Source organism: Osmia lignaria, chromosome 9 (genome assembly GCF_051020975.1).
Source record: "Osmia lignaria lignaria isolate PbOS001 chromosome 9, iyOsmLign1, whole genome shotgun sequence".
NCBI classification, from domain to species: domain Eukaryota; kingdom Metazoa; phylum Arthropoda; class Insecta; order Hymenoptera; family Megachilidae; genus Osmia; species Osmia lignaria.
Window position 1 is genome coordinate 5,484,100 of NC_135040.1, and position 16,424 is coordinate 5,500,523.

Genomic DNA, 16,424 nt, shown 5'->3' on the forward strand with positions numbered 1-16,424 from the left:
TACATATTTATTAAATATTTGTATTAAATACACATTATTACAACATAAAGCATTAAGAGAAATGTCATATTGAAAATGATTGTGTGACTTGAACATAATGAACACAATGGTACAGCAAGGCAATGTATATATCAATAAATATTAGAATAATTCTCTCTGCTTTCTTTTTACAACAGTTGCATGATAATTGTAATCCTCCTTGTCAATTGTCCACATCAGAATCATATAAACTGTAAGTATTAAAGCTAATAGCAATCTGTCTAATCTATAAACATTAAAAATTGATACATTTATATAATGCTGACTATGGTGTAATGTAACTTCAATACTGTAAATATATCTTACGTCATGTAGGGATATATCCATAAAATAATAAGAAATCCTGTGAAACTTGGATGTCTCATATGTGAGTAATAACGCAATAATTCTTTTGATTTCATTACCATTGGACTTGGTCTTGATGAAAACTTATAATACACTTGCTTTATTCCAGCTAATTCAGATATATCCATCATTAAGCATCCACTATAAATTATTGACCAAGCTAGTACATGAAGAGCAGTAAATATAAACCATGCAGTGCTATTAGATGATGTATTAACATTCCACAATGTAATTGGTGATATAATTTGCCACTGATTGAATAATAAATGAAGGGCCATAGCACTGGTAACATTATAAATACTTCTTTCCAAGTAATCCATATGAAATTTGCAAAATAAGTGTTTTACAAAATCACTAGCCATAAGTGAGTGTTGTAACATAAAAGTGCTTAATAAGGACATATTTACTATTAACAACCATAACACAGAATCAACATTTTCATCTGTAATATAAATTTATGAGATAAAATATACATTAAAACACATACTATTACATACTATTACTACTAATTATTATCAGCGTTTACCTTTTTTCAATGAAATTATTTTTTCTTTGTTTTCATTATGGGTTGATAAAAAATATGACAGAATACATAAAATGTAAAATGTATACAAAAAGCATGCGGCGCATGTCACTACACTAATACATTTTACAAACATTTTTATAAACAAACGGAATATATTTAGTTACCAAATCAATTTATAATTATTTTACATTGTAACTGTGATAATGACACCGACTATATTCAATTATACTTCAGTCACCTTCATTTGTGTCATTTCTAAATGTATCTTACTCTTGTTTATTTACATATACCGCAGTTCACCAGAGTCCATAACTGCGACGCGCAGGTTGAAAGATGGTGGGGGAGCGCAGCGAGCTCTCTGCTAATCGCTTTCCACTTCGTTTGGGAGTATCGCCAATCAGAGCGAAGATGCGTACTGGAGATGCGCGAAGAACGAAAGCTGGTCTTTTCGCAGTTATGGACTCTGGTGACGGTATATATCCCAAATATCATTGAACCTATACACACTAGATACGAATCTTCATTAAAATTATCAGAGGAAACACCTCCATAGCCCTGGCGCGAAATCGTATTACTTTAAAACATATTTTACACTGGGTGTGTGAGGATAAGTAAGTAACACGTTAAAATGAAATCATTTTCACGGTAAAATTTCTGCGCAAAATATAATTCCATGAACTCCAAATAACAATCATCTGTTTTGCTTGAACTGTGACATGGTAAATTTTCAATAAATCATTGTTATGGAAAGATCAGCCAACGCCTGTCGGAATGAATTGTCATCTATGACCAATGACCGTGGTGTTTCGCATTATCTGTTTCATCAGTTTGGAATGCAACTTTCCGTCAAAAGAAGAGGTCAGGTTAACTTTCAATCGTGTGGTTTGGAAATTTGTACGTCAACCAACTGGTTTCTGAAAAAACTTGGCTGGTACTTGTCAATATCTAATTTGTACGTATCTAAAACATATTTCTTCCACATAAATATTTTACGAAGACTATAAAAGTATGTAACGACTTGTAAATTTACAATAATAGTTTGTCCTTAATTATTGTTACAATAGGTAAATTCAAGATTTTATGTAATATTATTATATCTTTTATGAATAAATACTTGAGGAATATGTTATATTTTTATTTCTTTAAATATTTTATACGATAGAATGTATTTGTAAAACAGTAAACAAAAGTGTAACAATAACTTTTCGTATACTAGAAGCTTCTATGCGTCCAATTTAATTTTTATTGCATAATCCTCGTATTATTTAAGTATTTATACCTAATGTTCTTAATATACTTGATAATATGTGTAGGTATGCCACTAGGTATGAAATTGGAGAAATAGAAGATGAAGATCTAAGAAGTTTCTTAAAGATGTAGTAATTATTCATAAACAAATATAAAATAACTTTAGTGAAGCGTTTCATACATTTTGTTACCTTAAATATTTTTTTTTAACTTTCAACATATTTTTATAGTTGGTCCAAGATGTCGAATCCTGCTGATCGTTTAAATTATGTACAAGACAGCAGCAGCGATACAGAAACAGACAAAGAAACAGGTGGCAGAGGACAACATCGTATTTATAAAAATAGAATGAGGTATAATGTTTGTTACATCAAAAAAATATAAATAGGTATAATATTTGTTACACAATATAACAAAGAAAAGCATAGGTATTTTAGGTATCTTACATTATCAGCTTAATATCTTAATAAAGTAGAAAATTTAAACAAGCAACAATACTGTAACATCTAATTTCTAACATGTTACATTTTTTTTTAACAATTTCATTTTAGCCATTATGTATTTAAATTACAGCATGTATTTAGTCTTGTTGCGATGCAGTATGTTGTATGCATGCTTTATTGTTTCATTAGTTGAAGATTGGTTAAAATGCAATGTTTCATAGAATGATATAATTAAAATCTATTTAATGTTTCATATTATACAGCTTTGTTTCTATATTAATCATATAAGTTTCCTCTTTAATATATTTTTTTATGAATTTTTCATTGACACACTACAAAAATAAGAGTATGTCACTTTTACAACTTGAAATCCAAATTACAATGAAAAAAAAATTACTTTCATAACTAAATATTCGTGTATATACACTTAACCATTAATTTCAATTGGCCGTTACTTTAGAATTGGTAGATACTACACAATGCTTGTTGTTGAATGCAAACATTAGGAAGGTAATGTCGTTGTTTTGCATGTAGTTGTGGTGGATCTTCCAAACCAAAATCTTGTCTGGTGCAAAGGGATGGAAGCAGTGAAAGGCACTGTCATTCTTTCAATTCTGGCAGACAAAATACCAATGTTAATCAACAAAACAGGTAATATTTACAAACGAGTAACAGAATATTGTAAACAAAGAATTTTGCTTTATCTTTTCCTGCTAAATGAAGTAGTTTCAAGTTATTATTTGGATATTTTTATATTTTGATGTATTTCCATTCTTATTCTCTATATCATTAAACAAGACTCCAGGCATCAATATGTAAAAGGTAGGTCTTATTTACAAGTTTACTTAAAATTGTATCATGGCTTTGTATGTTTATTAGTTATAATTCGTTTGTTTTATGTAGGTATTAATATTAAGTGATCTTCGATAGTCACTTAGAACATATTTTTCTTCAGACTTTGCTCTGGAGTTGGTGTGGGAAAAAATCAACAAAGTCAAAATAGAGATAATTTACCATCTTCTGGATCTGTTACTGGTATAAACAACCCACAAGCTAGCGATGAACGCATTACTCTTATTGTTGATAATACTAGGTAAGCATTACATAACACAATTTCAAATAGTATTTTAACTTAATTAATCTTACAAAATTTTATTTTTAGATTTATTGTTGATCCCGCATTGTTTACTGCACATCCAAATACAATGTTAGGTAGAATGTTCAGTTCTGGTGTTGAATATGCTCAACCAAACGAACGCGGCGAATATGAAGTTGCAGATGGTATATCTGCCATGGTCTTTCGAGCTATTCTTGATTATTACAAAGGTGGAGTAATTCGATGCCCGCCAACAGTTGCAGTTCAGGAATTAAGAGAAGCTTGCGATTATCTTCTTGTTCCATTTGATGCCAGTACAGTGAAGTGTCAAAATTTAAGTAAGTAAAATCTACAATCTAGTCATGGAGTTTATTAATACATAAGTAAATTGAATAAAAACAATAAAAAGACAACATTGTTACTTTTCTCCTTATATTTGTTGATGAACTTTTGTTAGCAAGTTGAAGTCATAACGATTTATCATATAATATTATATAAATAACAGATTAGTCGATACTTAGAACAGAAACATGACATTTGCTTGCAACTTAATGACAAGAGCTCTAGAAATTAGATAATTTATTGTAGGAGGATTATTACATGAGTTATCTAACGAAGGAGCGCGCTGTCAATTTGAAGTGTTTCTCGAGGATTTGATATTGCCCTTGATGGTAAACAGTGCACGCAGAGGTGACCGTGAATGTCACATTGTTGTCTTACTGGAAGATGATATCGTCGATTGGGATGAAGAATATCCACCACAAATGGGAGAGGAGTATTCACAAAGTAAGTGTGTGAAAGTTAGCTTTTTTTACTTTCGCTTGTTTTACAATATCAAGGTTCAAAATATATAAAATAGGAAATCGATAATTATACCGGCTGTACTCTTCAAAGCTTTATTAGCTACATTAGGTATCTCTTTTAGCTGATTCTTTATGATTAACGAAATTGTTTTTCTTTTTTAACAGCTGTTAACAGCACTGCGATGTACCGATTCTTCAAATATATTGAAAATAGAGACGTGGCCAAACAAGTAATGAAGGAACGAGGTTTGAAAAAAATTCGTTTAGGCATCGAAGGTTATCCTACGTACAAAGAAAAAGTCAAAAAAAGAGCAGGCGGACGTGCTGAAGTAATTTACAATTACGTCCAAAGACCTTTTATTCACATGTCCTGGGAGAAAGAGGAAGCAAAAAGTCGACACGTTGATTTTCAATGCGTCAAATCGAAATCTGTAACGAATCTTGCAGAAGCTACTGCCGATCCAGTATTAGATGCTGGTGGTAATCCTATAGCAATCGGTCTTTTACAAGCAGCAGACCCCGTGCCTCAGCCAGAAATCGTACTACCCGTTGGTTCCGACGCCGACGTTGAAGGTGCCATAGGTTTACCAACCGATCAAGACCTTGGATCTATACCACCTGACGAGTTACCATGAATGTTGAATGTACAAGTTAGACTGAGCAGGCACGAAATTCGGTTACCAAGTATTTATGGACTGCTTTCTTATTGCGTCAATTTCCAAAGTTAATGAAACTCGCTTATCTCACAAGTTTATTTAATTGGATGATTAAACTTGAAATCAGTGGTTTTCAAATGAGAAAACTCTATCATATTTTCCATATTTTTATACTGTAAGTACTGGATATCAGTTGAATGAAATTGCTCGACTATAAGTACGCTTTAAGCGAGGTTAAAAAGGTTTCTTGTGGGTTAGAGAAGTACGATTTTGACTCAGTCAAAATGATACATAGTGAAATTATCGCATCTTGTGGATGTTCATCTAGTTTAAAAAATGCCCGCTGCGACTTTTTCAATTTTGTATGTAACGTTAAACGTTTCTGATAATAATTACTTATCGAACAGGGAATAACAATTTGTTGATATTTGCGAACAACACTTGCCGTTTTATACGATTAATAAAGTTGAGTACCGTTTCCGAGTCTATGCTTTCTTGTTTTCCTTGCCGCTACTCTGTCGTAGCCATAATTTTATATCTGTTCTTTTAAATGATGATCGATTCGAATGAGAATCGAGTATGTCGGAAAAGGGGAAATTTCAATTGATTTCAGTCGATAAAACTTAGAAATGCTCGTCCATGAGAAAACTGGGAACCGTAAATACCGTGAGGGATCGAAAGCATCGGGGGAGTAACTCATAAAAAGGAGAATGAGAGATCCCGAAGGCGTAACATGGAGAAAACGCAGGCGCGTATGGGATCAATAAATAGGCTAGCTCAGTCGAGGACGGGAGATCAGTAGTGTACGAACACGCAAGCAGTGAGGGTGGTAGCACGTACATTATTGTGTCGGGTGAGGCGTACGAAAACAACAGAGCACCCCTCCCCGGCGGACGGTGTAAAACGGGCTGCCAGCGGTGAGGCTGCAGAGCAGGTCGCTCGTCCAGCATGCAACCACCACCGAGAAAAGTAAGCCGACAAGATTGACATTCACATTTCGTTACATGTCATTCTTGTTACATCTTAGAACGACAACGATTCAAGTCTTTCTATATTATTTCCTCCTCTACTTTCATTGATCGTTACATGTTCTTTATAAATTCAATATATGCTACTGCACATTGTTAAAACTCCTATGGAATGTGTTCCTCCGAGCATGAATGGGTATCGTGGCCAAAGGTCCTGTGGTACAATTTCAGAATATGAGATAACCAAAATTCAAGACAGTGGAAATGGAATTCCGTCAAAGGAAAACAGAAAATATCCAGAAAAGAAAGAGTATGATTCTCAAGGTGTCATGTGTATCGTAGGGAGCGCAAGGGGTTGACACTTGCTCTCGCCACGATCAAGATACGTAAAATTTGACCGCATATCGATCTTTAGCGACGTCTTACGGAAAAATTGACGTAAACGGCGCTCGAACGTTGCCACGATGAGAAAATCGATGCGCACTTCGGTCCTTGCTGCGAATCTATACCAAAAGCTGACCTCAAAATGTATAGAACAGGCCAAAGACCTGGGTTAATATAATGTCAAATCGAAACGAACGTGGGTATCAACGGTAAAGTAACGACTTCCATTTTCACGATCTCTCTATTTTCACCGTGATACATTCATGAAATCCGCTTCATTTAAGCCAAAATTTCTATCTGTCACTTTCATTATGTAACGGTGCAAGCTTCCACTTAAAATCGATCCTTGAAATTTTGAATGTAGGACAATTTTTTTTTTTTTCGGGAGCCATGTTTCTTCGCAACAGTTTCGTACAAGTTTCACAGAAATGTAGATATTTGTTTCCTGTAATTTGTCAAATTCTTAGATTTGTGAAACACAAACCATACTTCAAGGTCGATGAGATCTTATTTATTTGATATCAAATTATCCTATACGAAAGTGTGTGTAAGAAGACGGTAATTTAAACGAATTTTCTGCTTCTCAAACCAAAGTAGTAGTTTTCCATCATTTAGTTATCTCTATTCCTTTAAAGATAACAGCATTTCCTGACCTATTTATCAAGGTGCACCAACCGGCCCTTCGCTTCGTTTCACGACAATGAAGTTTCGCAGTTAAAGATCCGGAGATTCCTGACCCACTTCGACTCGTCGAACACCAGCCGTGTGATAAGAATCCAGAGAGATTCGTGGAAAGAGAACAAATACACATTTTCTAACAGTTGTCCAAAAACATACTTCAACTGAAATTTAAATCAACACGCTTTACACGAGCACTCGCCTCTATTTGCTTTTCGCGCTACGAATTCTTTGTATCCACTGTCCTTGTCTGTTTCGGTTACCTTCCTGTTTGCCTGTTTTTGTTTCCTTATAAAAACTTTAGTTTCAGCGGGATATTTTAAAAGGTAGGTCGTTCGAAATTTTTACGAAGAAAATTGTTTGTTTGACCGATGAAAGATTTACAAGCCTCGAAACTCTTCTGTTGTTTGCCCTTCTTGGCTCTGAGCAGACTCGTCAAGCTTTTTAATCGATCAAATATTTTTCAAAATAATAAAAGTCTTTATTACGCTCATGACTATAAACTTCCCTCAGTATGGCCTTCCGCTCGTTGCCTGAACATTTCTTCGCTATATTATGGTGCTTTAGCAAATACACTTCGGGTTGAAAGCTTGACCTTTTTGCAAGATTCAAGCTGAATTAAAAGTCAGCTTTCTTAACCTCAAAACTATATTATATATTTCAGAAGAAAAATTTTTTACAATTCTTTTTGCTCGATTTAGTAGCGAGAATTACATGGCAGAGAGGTTGGTTGAAATTTTTATAGGCGGGCGTCAAAGTAGTCACGAAACAATGCGAAAGGGTTTCCCTTGTTACTTGATATTTCCATTACCATATTTGCTACGATGGTTGACGCAAAGGGCTGAAAAAAAAGAGCTGGAAAATTTACATTTGCTCTCGGCAACGATGAACTAGGCTTTTCCATTTAACGATCCGCGTAACAATGCATAACGTAACGAGCACACAGAAAGTAATTATGTATGAGTCCCTAGACCATGAGCGTATCTCCCAGGTCTGTGCATTGAAAAATGCAATGCTAGACTTTCCAAGAAGGATCGGATGAGAGTGGGTGGTAACTGCAATTTCGACAATTACACAGGTTGTCAGTGTGCATTAAATATCGACAAATTGTTCGCCAGAGTTCACAGGGTCAAAGCAAGCCTCGATGCATAAGGAAGATGTCGATGCACCTGCTTGTACTACAAAATTGAACTTGACTTCGAACAATGTTACCGCTGATTAAAGCGTTACCCTTGTTAGCTTCCTCGACGGACAATTATTGGGACGTACGGGAAACCGATAATCGTGACGAGAAAAAGGAGACTGCTTTTTATTCTATATACAATATGTTTTTTTTCCCGATAATATGTTTATTTTGCATATATTAATATATGTAATATTCTTTTTTTTAGATAATATATTTATTCTGTGGATAACCGTGATGGATAAGGAGACCACTTTTTGTTCTGTGGATGATATTTTTTTTTGGTTAATATATTTAATATTTTTTTTATTACATTTAATATAATATATTTCATATTCTCCTCGATAATATGCTTATTTTATAAATGCGTTTTGGAATAATTAAAATAACCGATTTGATTGTCAGGGATGAGAAAAGAACATTACACTTTTCACCCTTTCACCTCGTACGTTCTTTGTTCTTTTGTTCTGTTGGAAAAGTATAAACTATACAAAAGTAAATATCTGCGGTAGCATAATTTTTAATTAAACACGAATGAACACATCGCTTGCTGATACTATGATTTCATTAATTGCAGGGAAATTATACAAAGTTTCTTAAGAATGTGCACGCAGAACAAGCGGCGAAGTTGCAAGCGAAAAACCAGCACGAGTGCGACCTTCTGGAAGATATTCGGTGAGCCTTATACTTATGTAAAAGAGGATTAGAGTAAAGCTCTTTTATATAGTCTAAGCTAAAGTTATTTTATGTCAGCGATTTCAATTCCTTCGAACTTTTGCTTTTACTTTTCAAGAATTTCCTAAGAACGCTATCGTTTGTAAATGATACAACTTTTTTTTATTTTTAAATTTATCCGTGTAAAACTATTATAATCCTTTAATTGAAATTGTATGTTTCAGTAATTTTACGATAAAAAAATCTGCGATTGAGAAATCATATTCCGAGGTAAGAAGACTGTTGTATTTGTAGAAATTGATCGAAATTTTAATTGGCAATCGATCGGTTGTTTCAGGCGCTACTTAAAATATCTTCCGCGTATTTAAATAAAAAGATACCAAATATTCCGGACCTCAAAGTCGATGGTGGGGAAGAAAAATGGTAGATTTAATTTCTGAAGTAATTTTTTAAACGTATTAAAAATATCTTCATCGAAATACTTGTAAATTCTAGGAATATGTGGAATGTATGGCGAACCGTTTTGGAAGAAAACGAAAAGCTTGCCAGGGCGCGATTAGCCGCTGTAGAAGTTTTTCAGCAACAAATTGCTGACGATGCGAAAGGTTTAAAAATGCATAAACTTCAAATTTCCAAAAAGGTATTGTTTCTTGAAACAATTGTATTAGGCGATATTTATTCGTAAAGTACACAACACGGTTTATCTTATAGGCAATCGACCAATTAATGATAGTACAAAAAGAATTGCAAATGTGCGTACAAGATGTAGACAAAACGAAAAAATTATACTTCGATGAAGAGCACAGTGCCCACGATGTACGTGATAAGGCAAAAGATATCGAAGAGAAGTACGTAAACGTGTAGTATTGCTTTCTATTCGAGACAACAATAAAATGCTATTGATCGTTTTCAGATTAAAAAAGAAGAAAGGATCTTTCTTTCAATCTATAACGTCATTACAAAAAAATAGTGCAAAGGTATAAAACTATTCTATTAGGATTTATATGTTAGATGTTAAGAATTTTTTACATTTAAGAATTTCTATATTTAGGTAAGCTCTAAACGAGATGCTTTAGAAGAAAAATCAACGGGAGCTCGAAACGATTATTTACTTAGTCTCGCCGCTGCCAATGCACATCAGAATAGGTATTTTGTAGTCGATTTACAAAATACTATGCAAGTAAGTCAATTTTGATCTTCATCCATTTTTCAGTCTTCAAGTTTTACTAGACAAAGAATGAAAATGTATTTTCCTTTGTTTCTTTTAACAGTACTTAGAACAAGGTGTTTACGATAAGGTAGCAGAATATTTAACCCTAATGGGTCGTACAGAACTTTTGACTTGTTTAGCTACACAAAATAGTTTCGGCAAGATTCGCGACCAAGCGCAACAAGTGAGTACAAAAGATCAAATTAAGATCACAATTAAATTGATTTCTGTATTGCAGTAAAATAATTGAATTGAATTGAACGATACATTTTTCTCTCATTTATTCTTTGTACCTTTCATAGCTGACTAGAGAGTACAACATACAATGTTGCTGCTTATATTATCCTGTTCTAAAACAACACATACAGTATGAATTCGAGTGTTGCGACAACGATCCAGTAGACAGGTTTACAAATAACTTATAAATAGTAAACGTTCAGCTGAAATGTTAACTCTTTCAGTACTCAGAGAAACGAAATTCTTACAGGGTAACGGCTGATCATGCTGCCGCAGCTACGCTTGGAAAAGAAGCTCGTCGCTGGTCGACGCGAATAGCACGCGAAATAAGCACTATTAGAGAAAATAATAGAAAAATACAAGTTCTTTTACAGCTTAAAGAGTCTGGGCAAAAGGTTAACATAACATGCAACTAATCTTCATACAAATCTTTTGACTATTTGTTTTTTGTTTCATTGTACATACACTCAATAACGACTTGTTAACAATTACTTTTAATAATGCTCTAGAGCGATCCAAATGATCCACAAGGTCCAGATATAGACACAAAAATCGATGAACTGAAACACGCGATCCGACGTGCAGAGGTAAGATATCTGGTGAAACGTGAATCACGTTAATTCTCTACCTTACCTATTTACTTGTTCATTAGACAGCAAAGCTGAAGGCAGAAGCGAGAATAGAATGCCTTCGAAACGGTGGAGGTTTGTTAAATATCTGTTGCCTTTTTCTTGTGTGTTTAATGCAGATGAAATTAATAGGGTAAATCGTATTAATCACACTACCATTACTATCGCTTCTATCTTATTATTTCTGTAGTGAACGTCGATGAGTGGTTGCAAGAAGCTGAAACTTTGAGCGTTCAGGATATGCCACGATCGGCAAGTTCTCTTTCCGTCAGAACCGATGCATCTGGAACGGCGGTATTTATCTTCATGTACAAGAACACCTCGAACAATGACAAGAAATTAATATCTACGATGTACGTACGTGTATAGGAACATCCGTCCTCAGACTCGTTCTACGATAGCGATGGAGACGGTGGTAGCGATTTAACTACCGTTGAACGACCAGGCAGTGCACGAAACGCTCCTCAGCAAGAAGAAAGCACAGAGGAAAGGCAAAGACACGATAGCGAAGAAGTCGATGGTACGCAATAACACTTTCCCTATAATGATTGTAAGGAAAGCCGTCAGTCTTTACTAACATACAAAACAATAACATATTTGTTATTAGTTTTGAATTAAAGTAACAAAGACTATTTTATTCTATCGACAGCTCTAGTTGAACAAGAGAAGCAACGAATAGAACAGCTTACAGTCGGTTGGGATGATCCAACATCGGTGGATTGGGATAACGAGGAGAAAGATGAAATGCAAACTGCTGAAACTGGTGAAACAACCGAGCCGCCTTCCACACAGCAAATATATAAATGCACCGCGCTTTATTCGTATACGGTACGAATACACCAACTTCAGTCTGTTCTTTACTTGATCTACATTAAGAATTTGTCTTTTAGGCGCAAAATCCTGATGAATTGTCAATCGTTGAAAGCGAACAACTCGAAGTTGTTGGAGAAGGTGATGGTGACGGTTGGCTCCGAGCACGAAATTATCGCGGCGAAGAGGGATTCGTTCCTCAGAATTATCTCGATGTCGAAAGAGAGACAACATCCGGTTTGACTTCGCAAGGACCAGGACTCGTACAACAAATATCCTTTTCTTCAGTCGATTATACCATTGACGATCATGATGCAGTCGATCCAGACGCTAACTTAGAACCTGCTGTTACAGAGACTGTTGTACAAAATCACATAGGGGGTAAGTTTCTTATTGTTAGAATCTATGAAAAAAAGGGAGGGGAAAGAATAGAGTACCCAAGTGTCCTGGGGTTAAATCCATCTTATATTAAAACTATTCACGCTTTTCCAGAACCAGAACAATATTGTATCGCTCTTTACGATTACGATACTACATGCGACGAAGAACTTAGTTTCCTCGAAGGTGATATCGTAAAAGTCCTTAGAAAAGAACCGCACGATGTCGATGATGGATGGTGGGAAGGTGAATTACGCGGACAACGAGGATTATTCCCATCCTTAATTGTAGAACCTTGCGCTGCAGACGGTTCACCTTTGACCCCACAGGTTAAATTTTGTTTGCGGAACAGATGTACAATATGTTTTTGAACGAACATGATTTCAAATTTCTAACTTTCTTTTTTACTATTAGGAAAATATAACGCCACCAAGCTCTGCGCCGCCTATGTTTACACCGCCTGAAGTTCTGGAATTCTTATTAGAAGATGAATTAGCGCAAAATTCAATCCAAGGTAATAATCGATTAGTGTAAATTGAATTATAATAAAATAAATATTCTCATTGTTATATTTGACATAGAATCAGAAGGGAAAAACTCGAATAATGTAAACACCGAACAGCAGCAACAACAAGAGCAACAACAAGAACAACAAGAAGGTTTTGTGATAAATCTTTCAAAGGACCAAAAATGTCATTACGGCTCGCAGTTCGAAGGTGATAAATCTGATGAAGGGCCTGGTATAGTAGGTAAGCTTCGAATCATTATCATTTGTTACGTTTAGGTTTTAATCTAAATTTCAATGAACACAAAATTATTGTTTAGTTGTAGAAGTGTTGGAAGAATCAGAAGCGAAGGTAAATAAAATTTTCTTAAACGATAATTAAAAAAGAAGTTATTAAAAAACCAGCTATGTATTATCTCTCTCTCTTAGATAAATGATGAAAAAACAAAACATCCGCAATCTTTGAACACCGATCAGTCCAAAGAAGACTTTGGTCTGGGCGTTGCACAAATTGTGATTACTGCAGCAACGCCAATGGAAGAAATTGAACATCCGTTTCCCGGTCTAGAGGAAACCAATGACGATACGGTAAAATCTGCAGAAAATTCTGAAGCTGATTTACCATCGAGCACTACCACTGACATGAATGAAAGTGACTGCAAAGAGGCCACCGTGATAATGGATGAAAGAGAAGAGCAAGAAACTACAGAAGCTACAGAAGCTACAGAAGCTACAGAAGCTACAGAAGTAACAGAAGACATAGAAGAAAAATCAACAGTCGATGATTTGCCTACAGATTCAGCACCCTTTCCGGTTAGCAGCAGTTCTGGTAGCGAAGCAGATTCAACATCCGGCCCAAGTACCGCCGATAATTCTCAATCGATACCATCTCGTGGTACTGTAATCGAGGTACAGGATACAGAGGATATTGAAATCGTACCCGAAAAAAGGGTAGTAGGAGGAAGGGCAAGTATTCCAGATGAATTACAGCCTGACCAGTTAGAAAAGCTACAAAATTTAAAAGAATCGAATGCCTAGGATTGACTAGACCTCGGAGATCCTGATTATCCTGCCTTAACAAATAAACTGGCTCTTCCGAAAAATCATCAAAATAAGTTTCAGCATTTACTGGAATTTTGGAAATCTCCGGAGGTTATTGGAAAGAAAGACTAACGAATAACGGAACAACTAAAAAATTTTTATGTTAATACTATGTACACAACTTTTTTGCTAGATGATATTCTAGTGAACTATTTAAAGAAGGGTGTTGCGACTTTTGCAACGTATTTACAAGACGTTAATGTACAGTCATAAGGTAATAAAGAAAATTGTCGATACCTATAATAGATGAAAACTTTTAGTTGTTTGTGTACATTTCAAAAGAATTATAATGGTGTTGCATGGAAAAAAGTTATTGTTTTATTCATCTTTCATATATTTTGATGTCTCTTTTTATATATAATTTTTATTTTAAAAATCCATATGCTATAAATCCCTTAACCAATTCCATATTCGTATAAATAGTATACATAATCACATAAACTTAAGGCTGCATCCTGAGAGCACCATCCAACCTTATCACTTCTCCATTCAGGAGACGATTTTCAACAATGTGTTGCGCCAATTGAGCATATTCGTCCGGTTTACCCAATCTACTTGGAAACGGTACCGTTTTCATTAGAAATACCCGTACCTTTTCTGGTAATGAACCTAGTAGAGGCGTATCGAATAACCCTGGTGCAATCGTAACGACACGAACACCAAGTTTTGATAAATCACGAGCTAGCGGTAAAGTCATACCGACAATTGCACCTTTGCTAGCGGAATATGCTGCCTGACCTATTTGTCCATCGAAAGCTGCAACACTTGCGGTATTAATTATTACCCCACGTTGTCCATCATCATCTGGTTTGTTATTATGCATAAACGGCAGGCATAATCTAATAACGTTAAACGTCCCGACGGCATTTACATTGATCACCCTCTGAAAATCTTCTAATTTGTGTGGTAACTTTGAGTTAGGATTATATACCTTATATGCACAAGCTACTCCTGCAGCATTTACTACGACATTTAGCTTTTCGAATTGTTTCTCTATTAATTGTACTGTAGCATTTACATCCCTTTCCGATGTTACCTGTAAAACAATGCAACATCCTTTGAATTTAACAACATAGAAGAATACAATTACAATTTCAATGTCAATTCATAATAGTTACTAATGGTATTACTTGTAGTTCACACAATAGTAGTTATATTGCTAATACTGATAGTCATATAATAAACCTATTAATTTATAAAAAAGTATACATCAAAAATTCTTTAATTGTCATACTGCTAACAAACTTAAGAATTTTATGCCTCAAAATTTTGTTTAAACAATATTCTTTATTAATACTATTACTGCTATTGATAGTAATGATAGTACTAATTTTTCAATATTTACATCCATAGGTGAAAAGACAGCAGAATCTCCTAGGGTTGTAGCAACTTCATTTCCTTTTGATGTGGGTAAATCAGCAATAACTACTTTGGCACCTTCTCTCACAAATCTTTGCACGGTTCCTAATCCTAATCCAGAAGCACCACCAGTGACGAGAGCAACCATTCCCTGAAATATATTATACATTATTTATGTTTCATTTAAATCTTCCCTTTTACCCTGATAATTTTAGCATTTATCAATATATTTATAATATTAGTATGGTGAAAACTATTAATTCTTTACAGTAATTATTTTCATACATGTACACAAAATACTTATTAAAATGCACTGTTTGATCGTGTGAATGTTTTTTTTTAACACAGTATTGATTGTAATAAAAAGAAATGTATAATTTTATTTACCATTGTCAAACAATTTACAGAAATTACTATTAACAATAATTACATTCCAGCTTTTAAACTTACTATTGAATAAAATAAAAAAAAAGCAAAATGAATAATATACTTTATTTAACAAAATAATCATACAAATTTATTTTTATACATAACATTTTATTGATACTGATAACAATTTTATTTTTTTATACATTATTCTCACTGAATAATAACAGTTGAATAACATTTCATATTGTAAGTACAGCGCATATGCAACCTATATGTATGTGTTTGTATGTGTATATCATACAGTCCTTTTTAATATTATTATTATTAATTATTTTTTTCATATTACAGGATCAAATACAACGTAACTTTCTACGAAACATCAAACAAAAATGAGTTTTTTACATATACACGACAAAACTGCAGATAGTAAATATGTGATATGGTGGAATGCTGTGCATTATGAATGGAAAGACACCATGAAATTGAGGAACATTATTATGTCTAAAGCTAAATATGTATTATAATCGTACTTTCTATGTAAAAAGGTTTCAGAACTTACTTTCAACATTTTGGTAATTGAAAAATATATAAAGATCGTGTAAAAATAAAAAGAATCACTTTAATAATACGGAAGACAGTCAAACCGCTGCAAGATAGTACGTCTTAACCCGGCTGGATTCGCAGACCAACTGCAAATTATCGATGTGAAACTTTGAACCATGTATACGCATATCTTTAATAATGAATCAAACAAGAATAATTCGATCTGATAATAAAAAAAA

At 34.2% G+C, this 16,424-nt stretch overlaps 4 protein-coding genes across 14 annotated transcripts; 2 read left to right on the forward strand and 2 right to left on the reverse strand.

The window, feature by feature from the left end:
* Positions 1 to 23: 23 nt before the first annotated feature.
* Positions 24 to 1,229, reverse strand: LOC117609091 (nurim homolog). Its single transcript, XM_034334991.2, has 3 exons — positions 911 to 1,229; positions 346 to 826; positions 24 to 265 (listed from the first exon to the last, which is right to left on the reverse strand). The coding sequence occupies exons 1-3, from the start codon at positions 1,041 to 1,043 to the stop codon at positions 142 to 144; spliced, it is 738 nt and encodes a 245-aa protein (XP_034190882.1). The 5' UTR covers positions 1,044 to 1,229; the 3' UTR covers positions 24 to 141.
* Positions 1,230 to 1,393: 164 nt separating this feature from the next.
* On the forward strand, positions 1,394 to 5,634 carry LOC143305712 (BTB/POZ domain-containing protein KCTD20-like). Of its 11 annotated transcripts, none has more exons than XM_076690378.1 (9): positions 1,394 to 1,521; positions 1,738 to 1,862; positions 2,224 to 2,289; positions 2,389 to 2,511; positions 3,136 to 3,252; positions 3,557 to 3,694; positions 3,764 to 4,035; positions 4,286 to 4,483; positions 4,666 to 5,634. In XM_076690378.1, exons 2-9 carry the CDS (start codon positions 1,744 to 1,746, stop codon positions 5,133 to 5,135), a joined length of 1,503 nt encoding a protein of 500 aa, XP_076546493.1. In that variant the 5' UTR covers positions 1,394 to 1,521; positions 1,738 to 1,743; the 3' UTR covers positions 5,136 to 5,634. The 11 variants fall into 11 exon arrangements, with proteins under 11 accessions (XP_076546493.1, XP_076546497.1, XP_076546494.1 ...); XM_076690379.1 differs by having other exon boundaries at positions 1,445 to 1,629; positions 1,738 to 1,841; XM_076690377.1 differs by having other exon boundaries at positions 1,446 to 1,629.
* Positions 5,635 to 5,742: 108 nt separating this feature from the next.
* Positions 5,743 to 14,297, forward strand: LOC117609097 (protein nervous wreck-like). Its single transcript, XM_076690372.1, has 22 exons — positions 5,743 to 6,125; positions 8,947 to 9,044; positions 9,269 to 9,314; positions 9,382 to 9,467; positions 9,540 to 9,684; positions 9,756 to 9,892; positions 9,958 to 10,021; positions 10,096 to 10,224; positions 10,316 to 10,438; positions 10,557 to 10,660; positions 10,742 to 10,886; positions 11,001 to 11,078; positions 11,144 to 11,195; positions 11,311 to 11,414; positions 11,490 to 11,640; positions 11,770 to 11,948; positions 12,011 to 12,311; positions 12,423 to 12,637; positions 12,723 to 12,822; positions 12,890 to 13,057; positions 13,134 to 13,165; positions 13,243 to 14,297. Exons 1-22 carry the CDS (start codon positions 6,105 to 6,107, stop codon positions 13,849 to 13,851), a joined length of 3,087 nt encoding a protein of 1,028 aa, XP_076546487.1. The 5' UTR covers positions 5,743 to 6,104; the 3' UTR covers positions 13,852 to 14,297.
* scu (hydroxysteroid 17-beta dehydrogenase 10) lies at positions 8,774 to 16,362 on the reverse strand. The gene is made up of 3 exons (XM_034334977.2): positions 16,202 to 16,362; positions 15,260 to 15,424; positions 8,774 to 14,950 (listed from the first exon to the last, which is right to left on the reverse strand). The coding sequence occupies exons 1-3, from the start codon at positions 16,208 to 16,210 to the stop codon at positions 14,357 to 14,359; spliced, it is 768 nt and encodes a 255-aa protein (XP_034190868.2). The 5' UTR covers positions 16,211 to 16,362; the 3' UTR covers positions 8,774 to 14,356.
* Between the last annotated feature and the right edge of the window lie 62 nt (positions 16,363 to 16,424).

Bases quoted from the DNA above. Each gene is read 5' to 3' on its own strand.
- LOC117609091 (XM_034334991.2), bottom strand. From the start codon at position 1,043: ATGTTTGTAAAATGTATTAGTGTAGTGACATGCGCCGCATGCTTTTTG. The intron at 827-910 runs GTAAACGCTGAT...TTTATATTACAG, and splicing joins AATAATTTCATTGAAAAAAG to ATGAAAATGTTGATTCTGTG. The intron at 266-345 runs GTAAGATATATT...TAATGTTTATAG, and splicing joins TGGATATATCCCTACATGAC to ATTAGACAGATTGCTATTAG.
- LOC117609097 (XM_076690372.1), top strand. From the start codon at position 6,105: ATGCAACCACCACCGAGAAAA. The intron at 9,468-9,539 runs GTAGATTTAATT...TGTAAATTCTAG, and splicing joins GATGGTGGGGAAGAAAAATG to GAATATGTGGAATGTATGGC. The intron at 11,196-11,310 runs GTTTGTTAAATA...TTATTTCTGTAG, and splicing joins ATGCCTTCGAAACGGTGGAG to TGAACGTCGATGAGTGGTTG.
- LOC143305712 (XM_076690373.1), top strand. From the start codon at position 1,654: ATGGAAAGATCAGCCAACGCCTGTCGGAATGAATTGTCATCTATGACC. The intron at 2,512-3,135 runs GTATAATGTTTG...TTTTGCATGTAG, and splicing joins ATTTATAAAAATAGAATGAG to TTGTGGTGGATCTTCCAAAC. The intron at 3,253-3,556 runs GTAATATTTACA...ATTTTTCTTCAG, and splicing joins AATGTTAATCAACAAAACAG to ACTTTGCTCTGGAGTTGGTG.
- scu (XM_034334977.2), bottom strand. The intron at 14,951-15,259 runs GTAAATATTGAA...ATTGTTTTACAG, and splicing joins CTGTCTTTTCACCTATGGAT to GTAACATCGGAAAGGGATGT.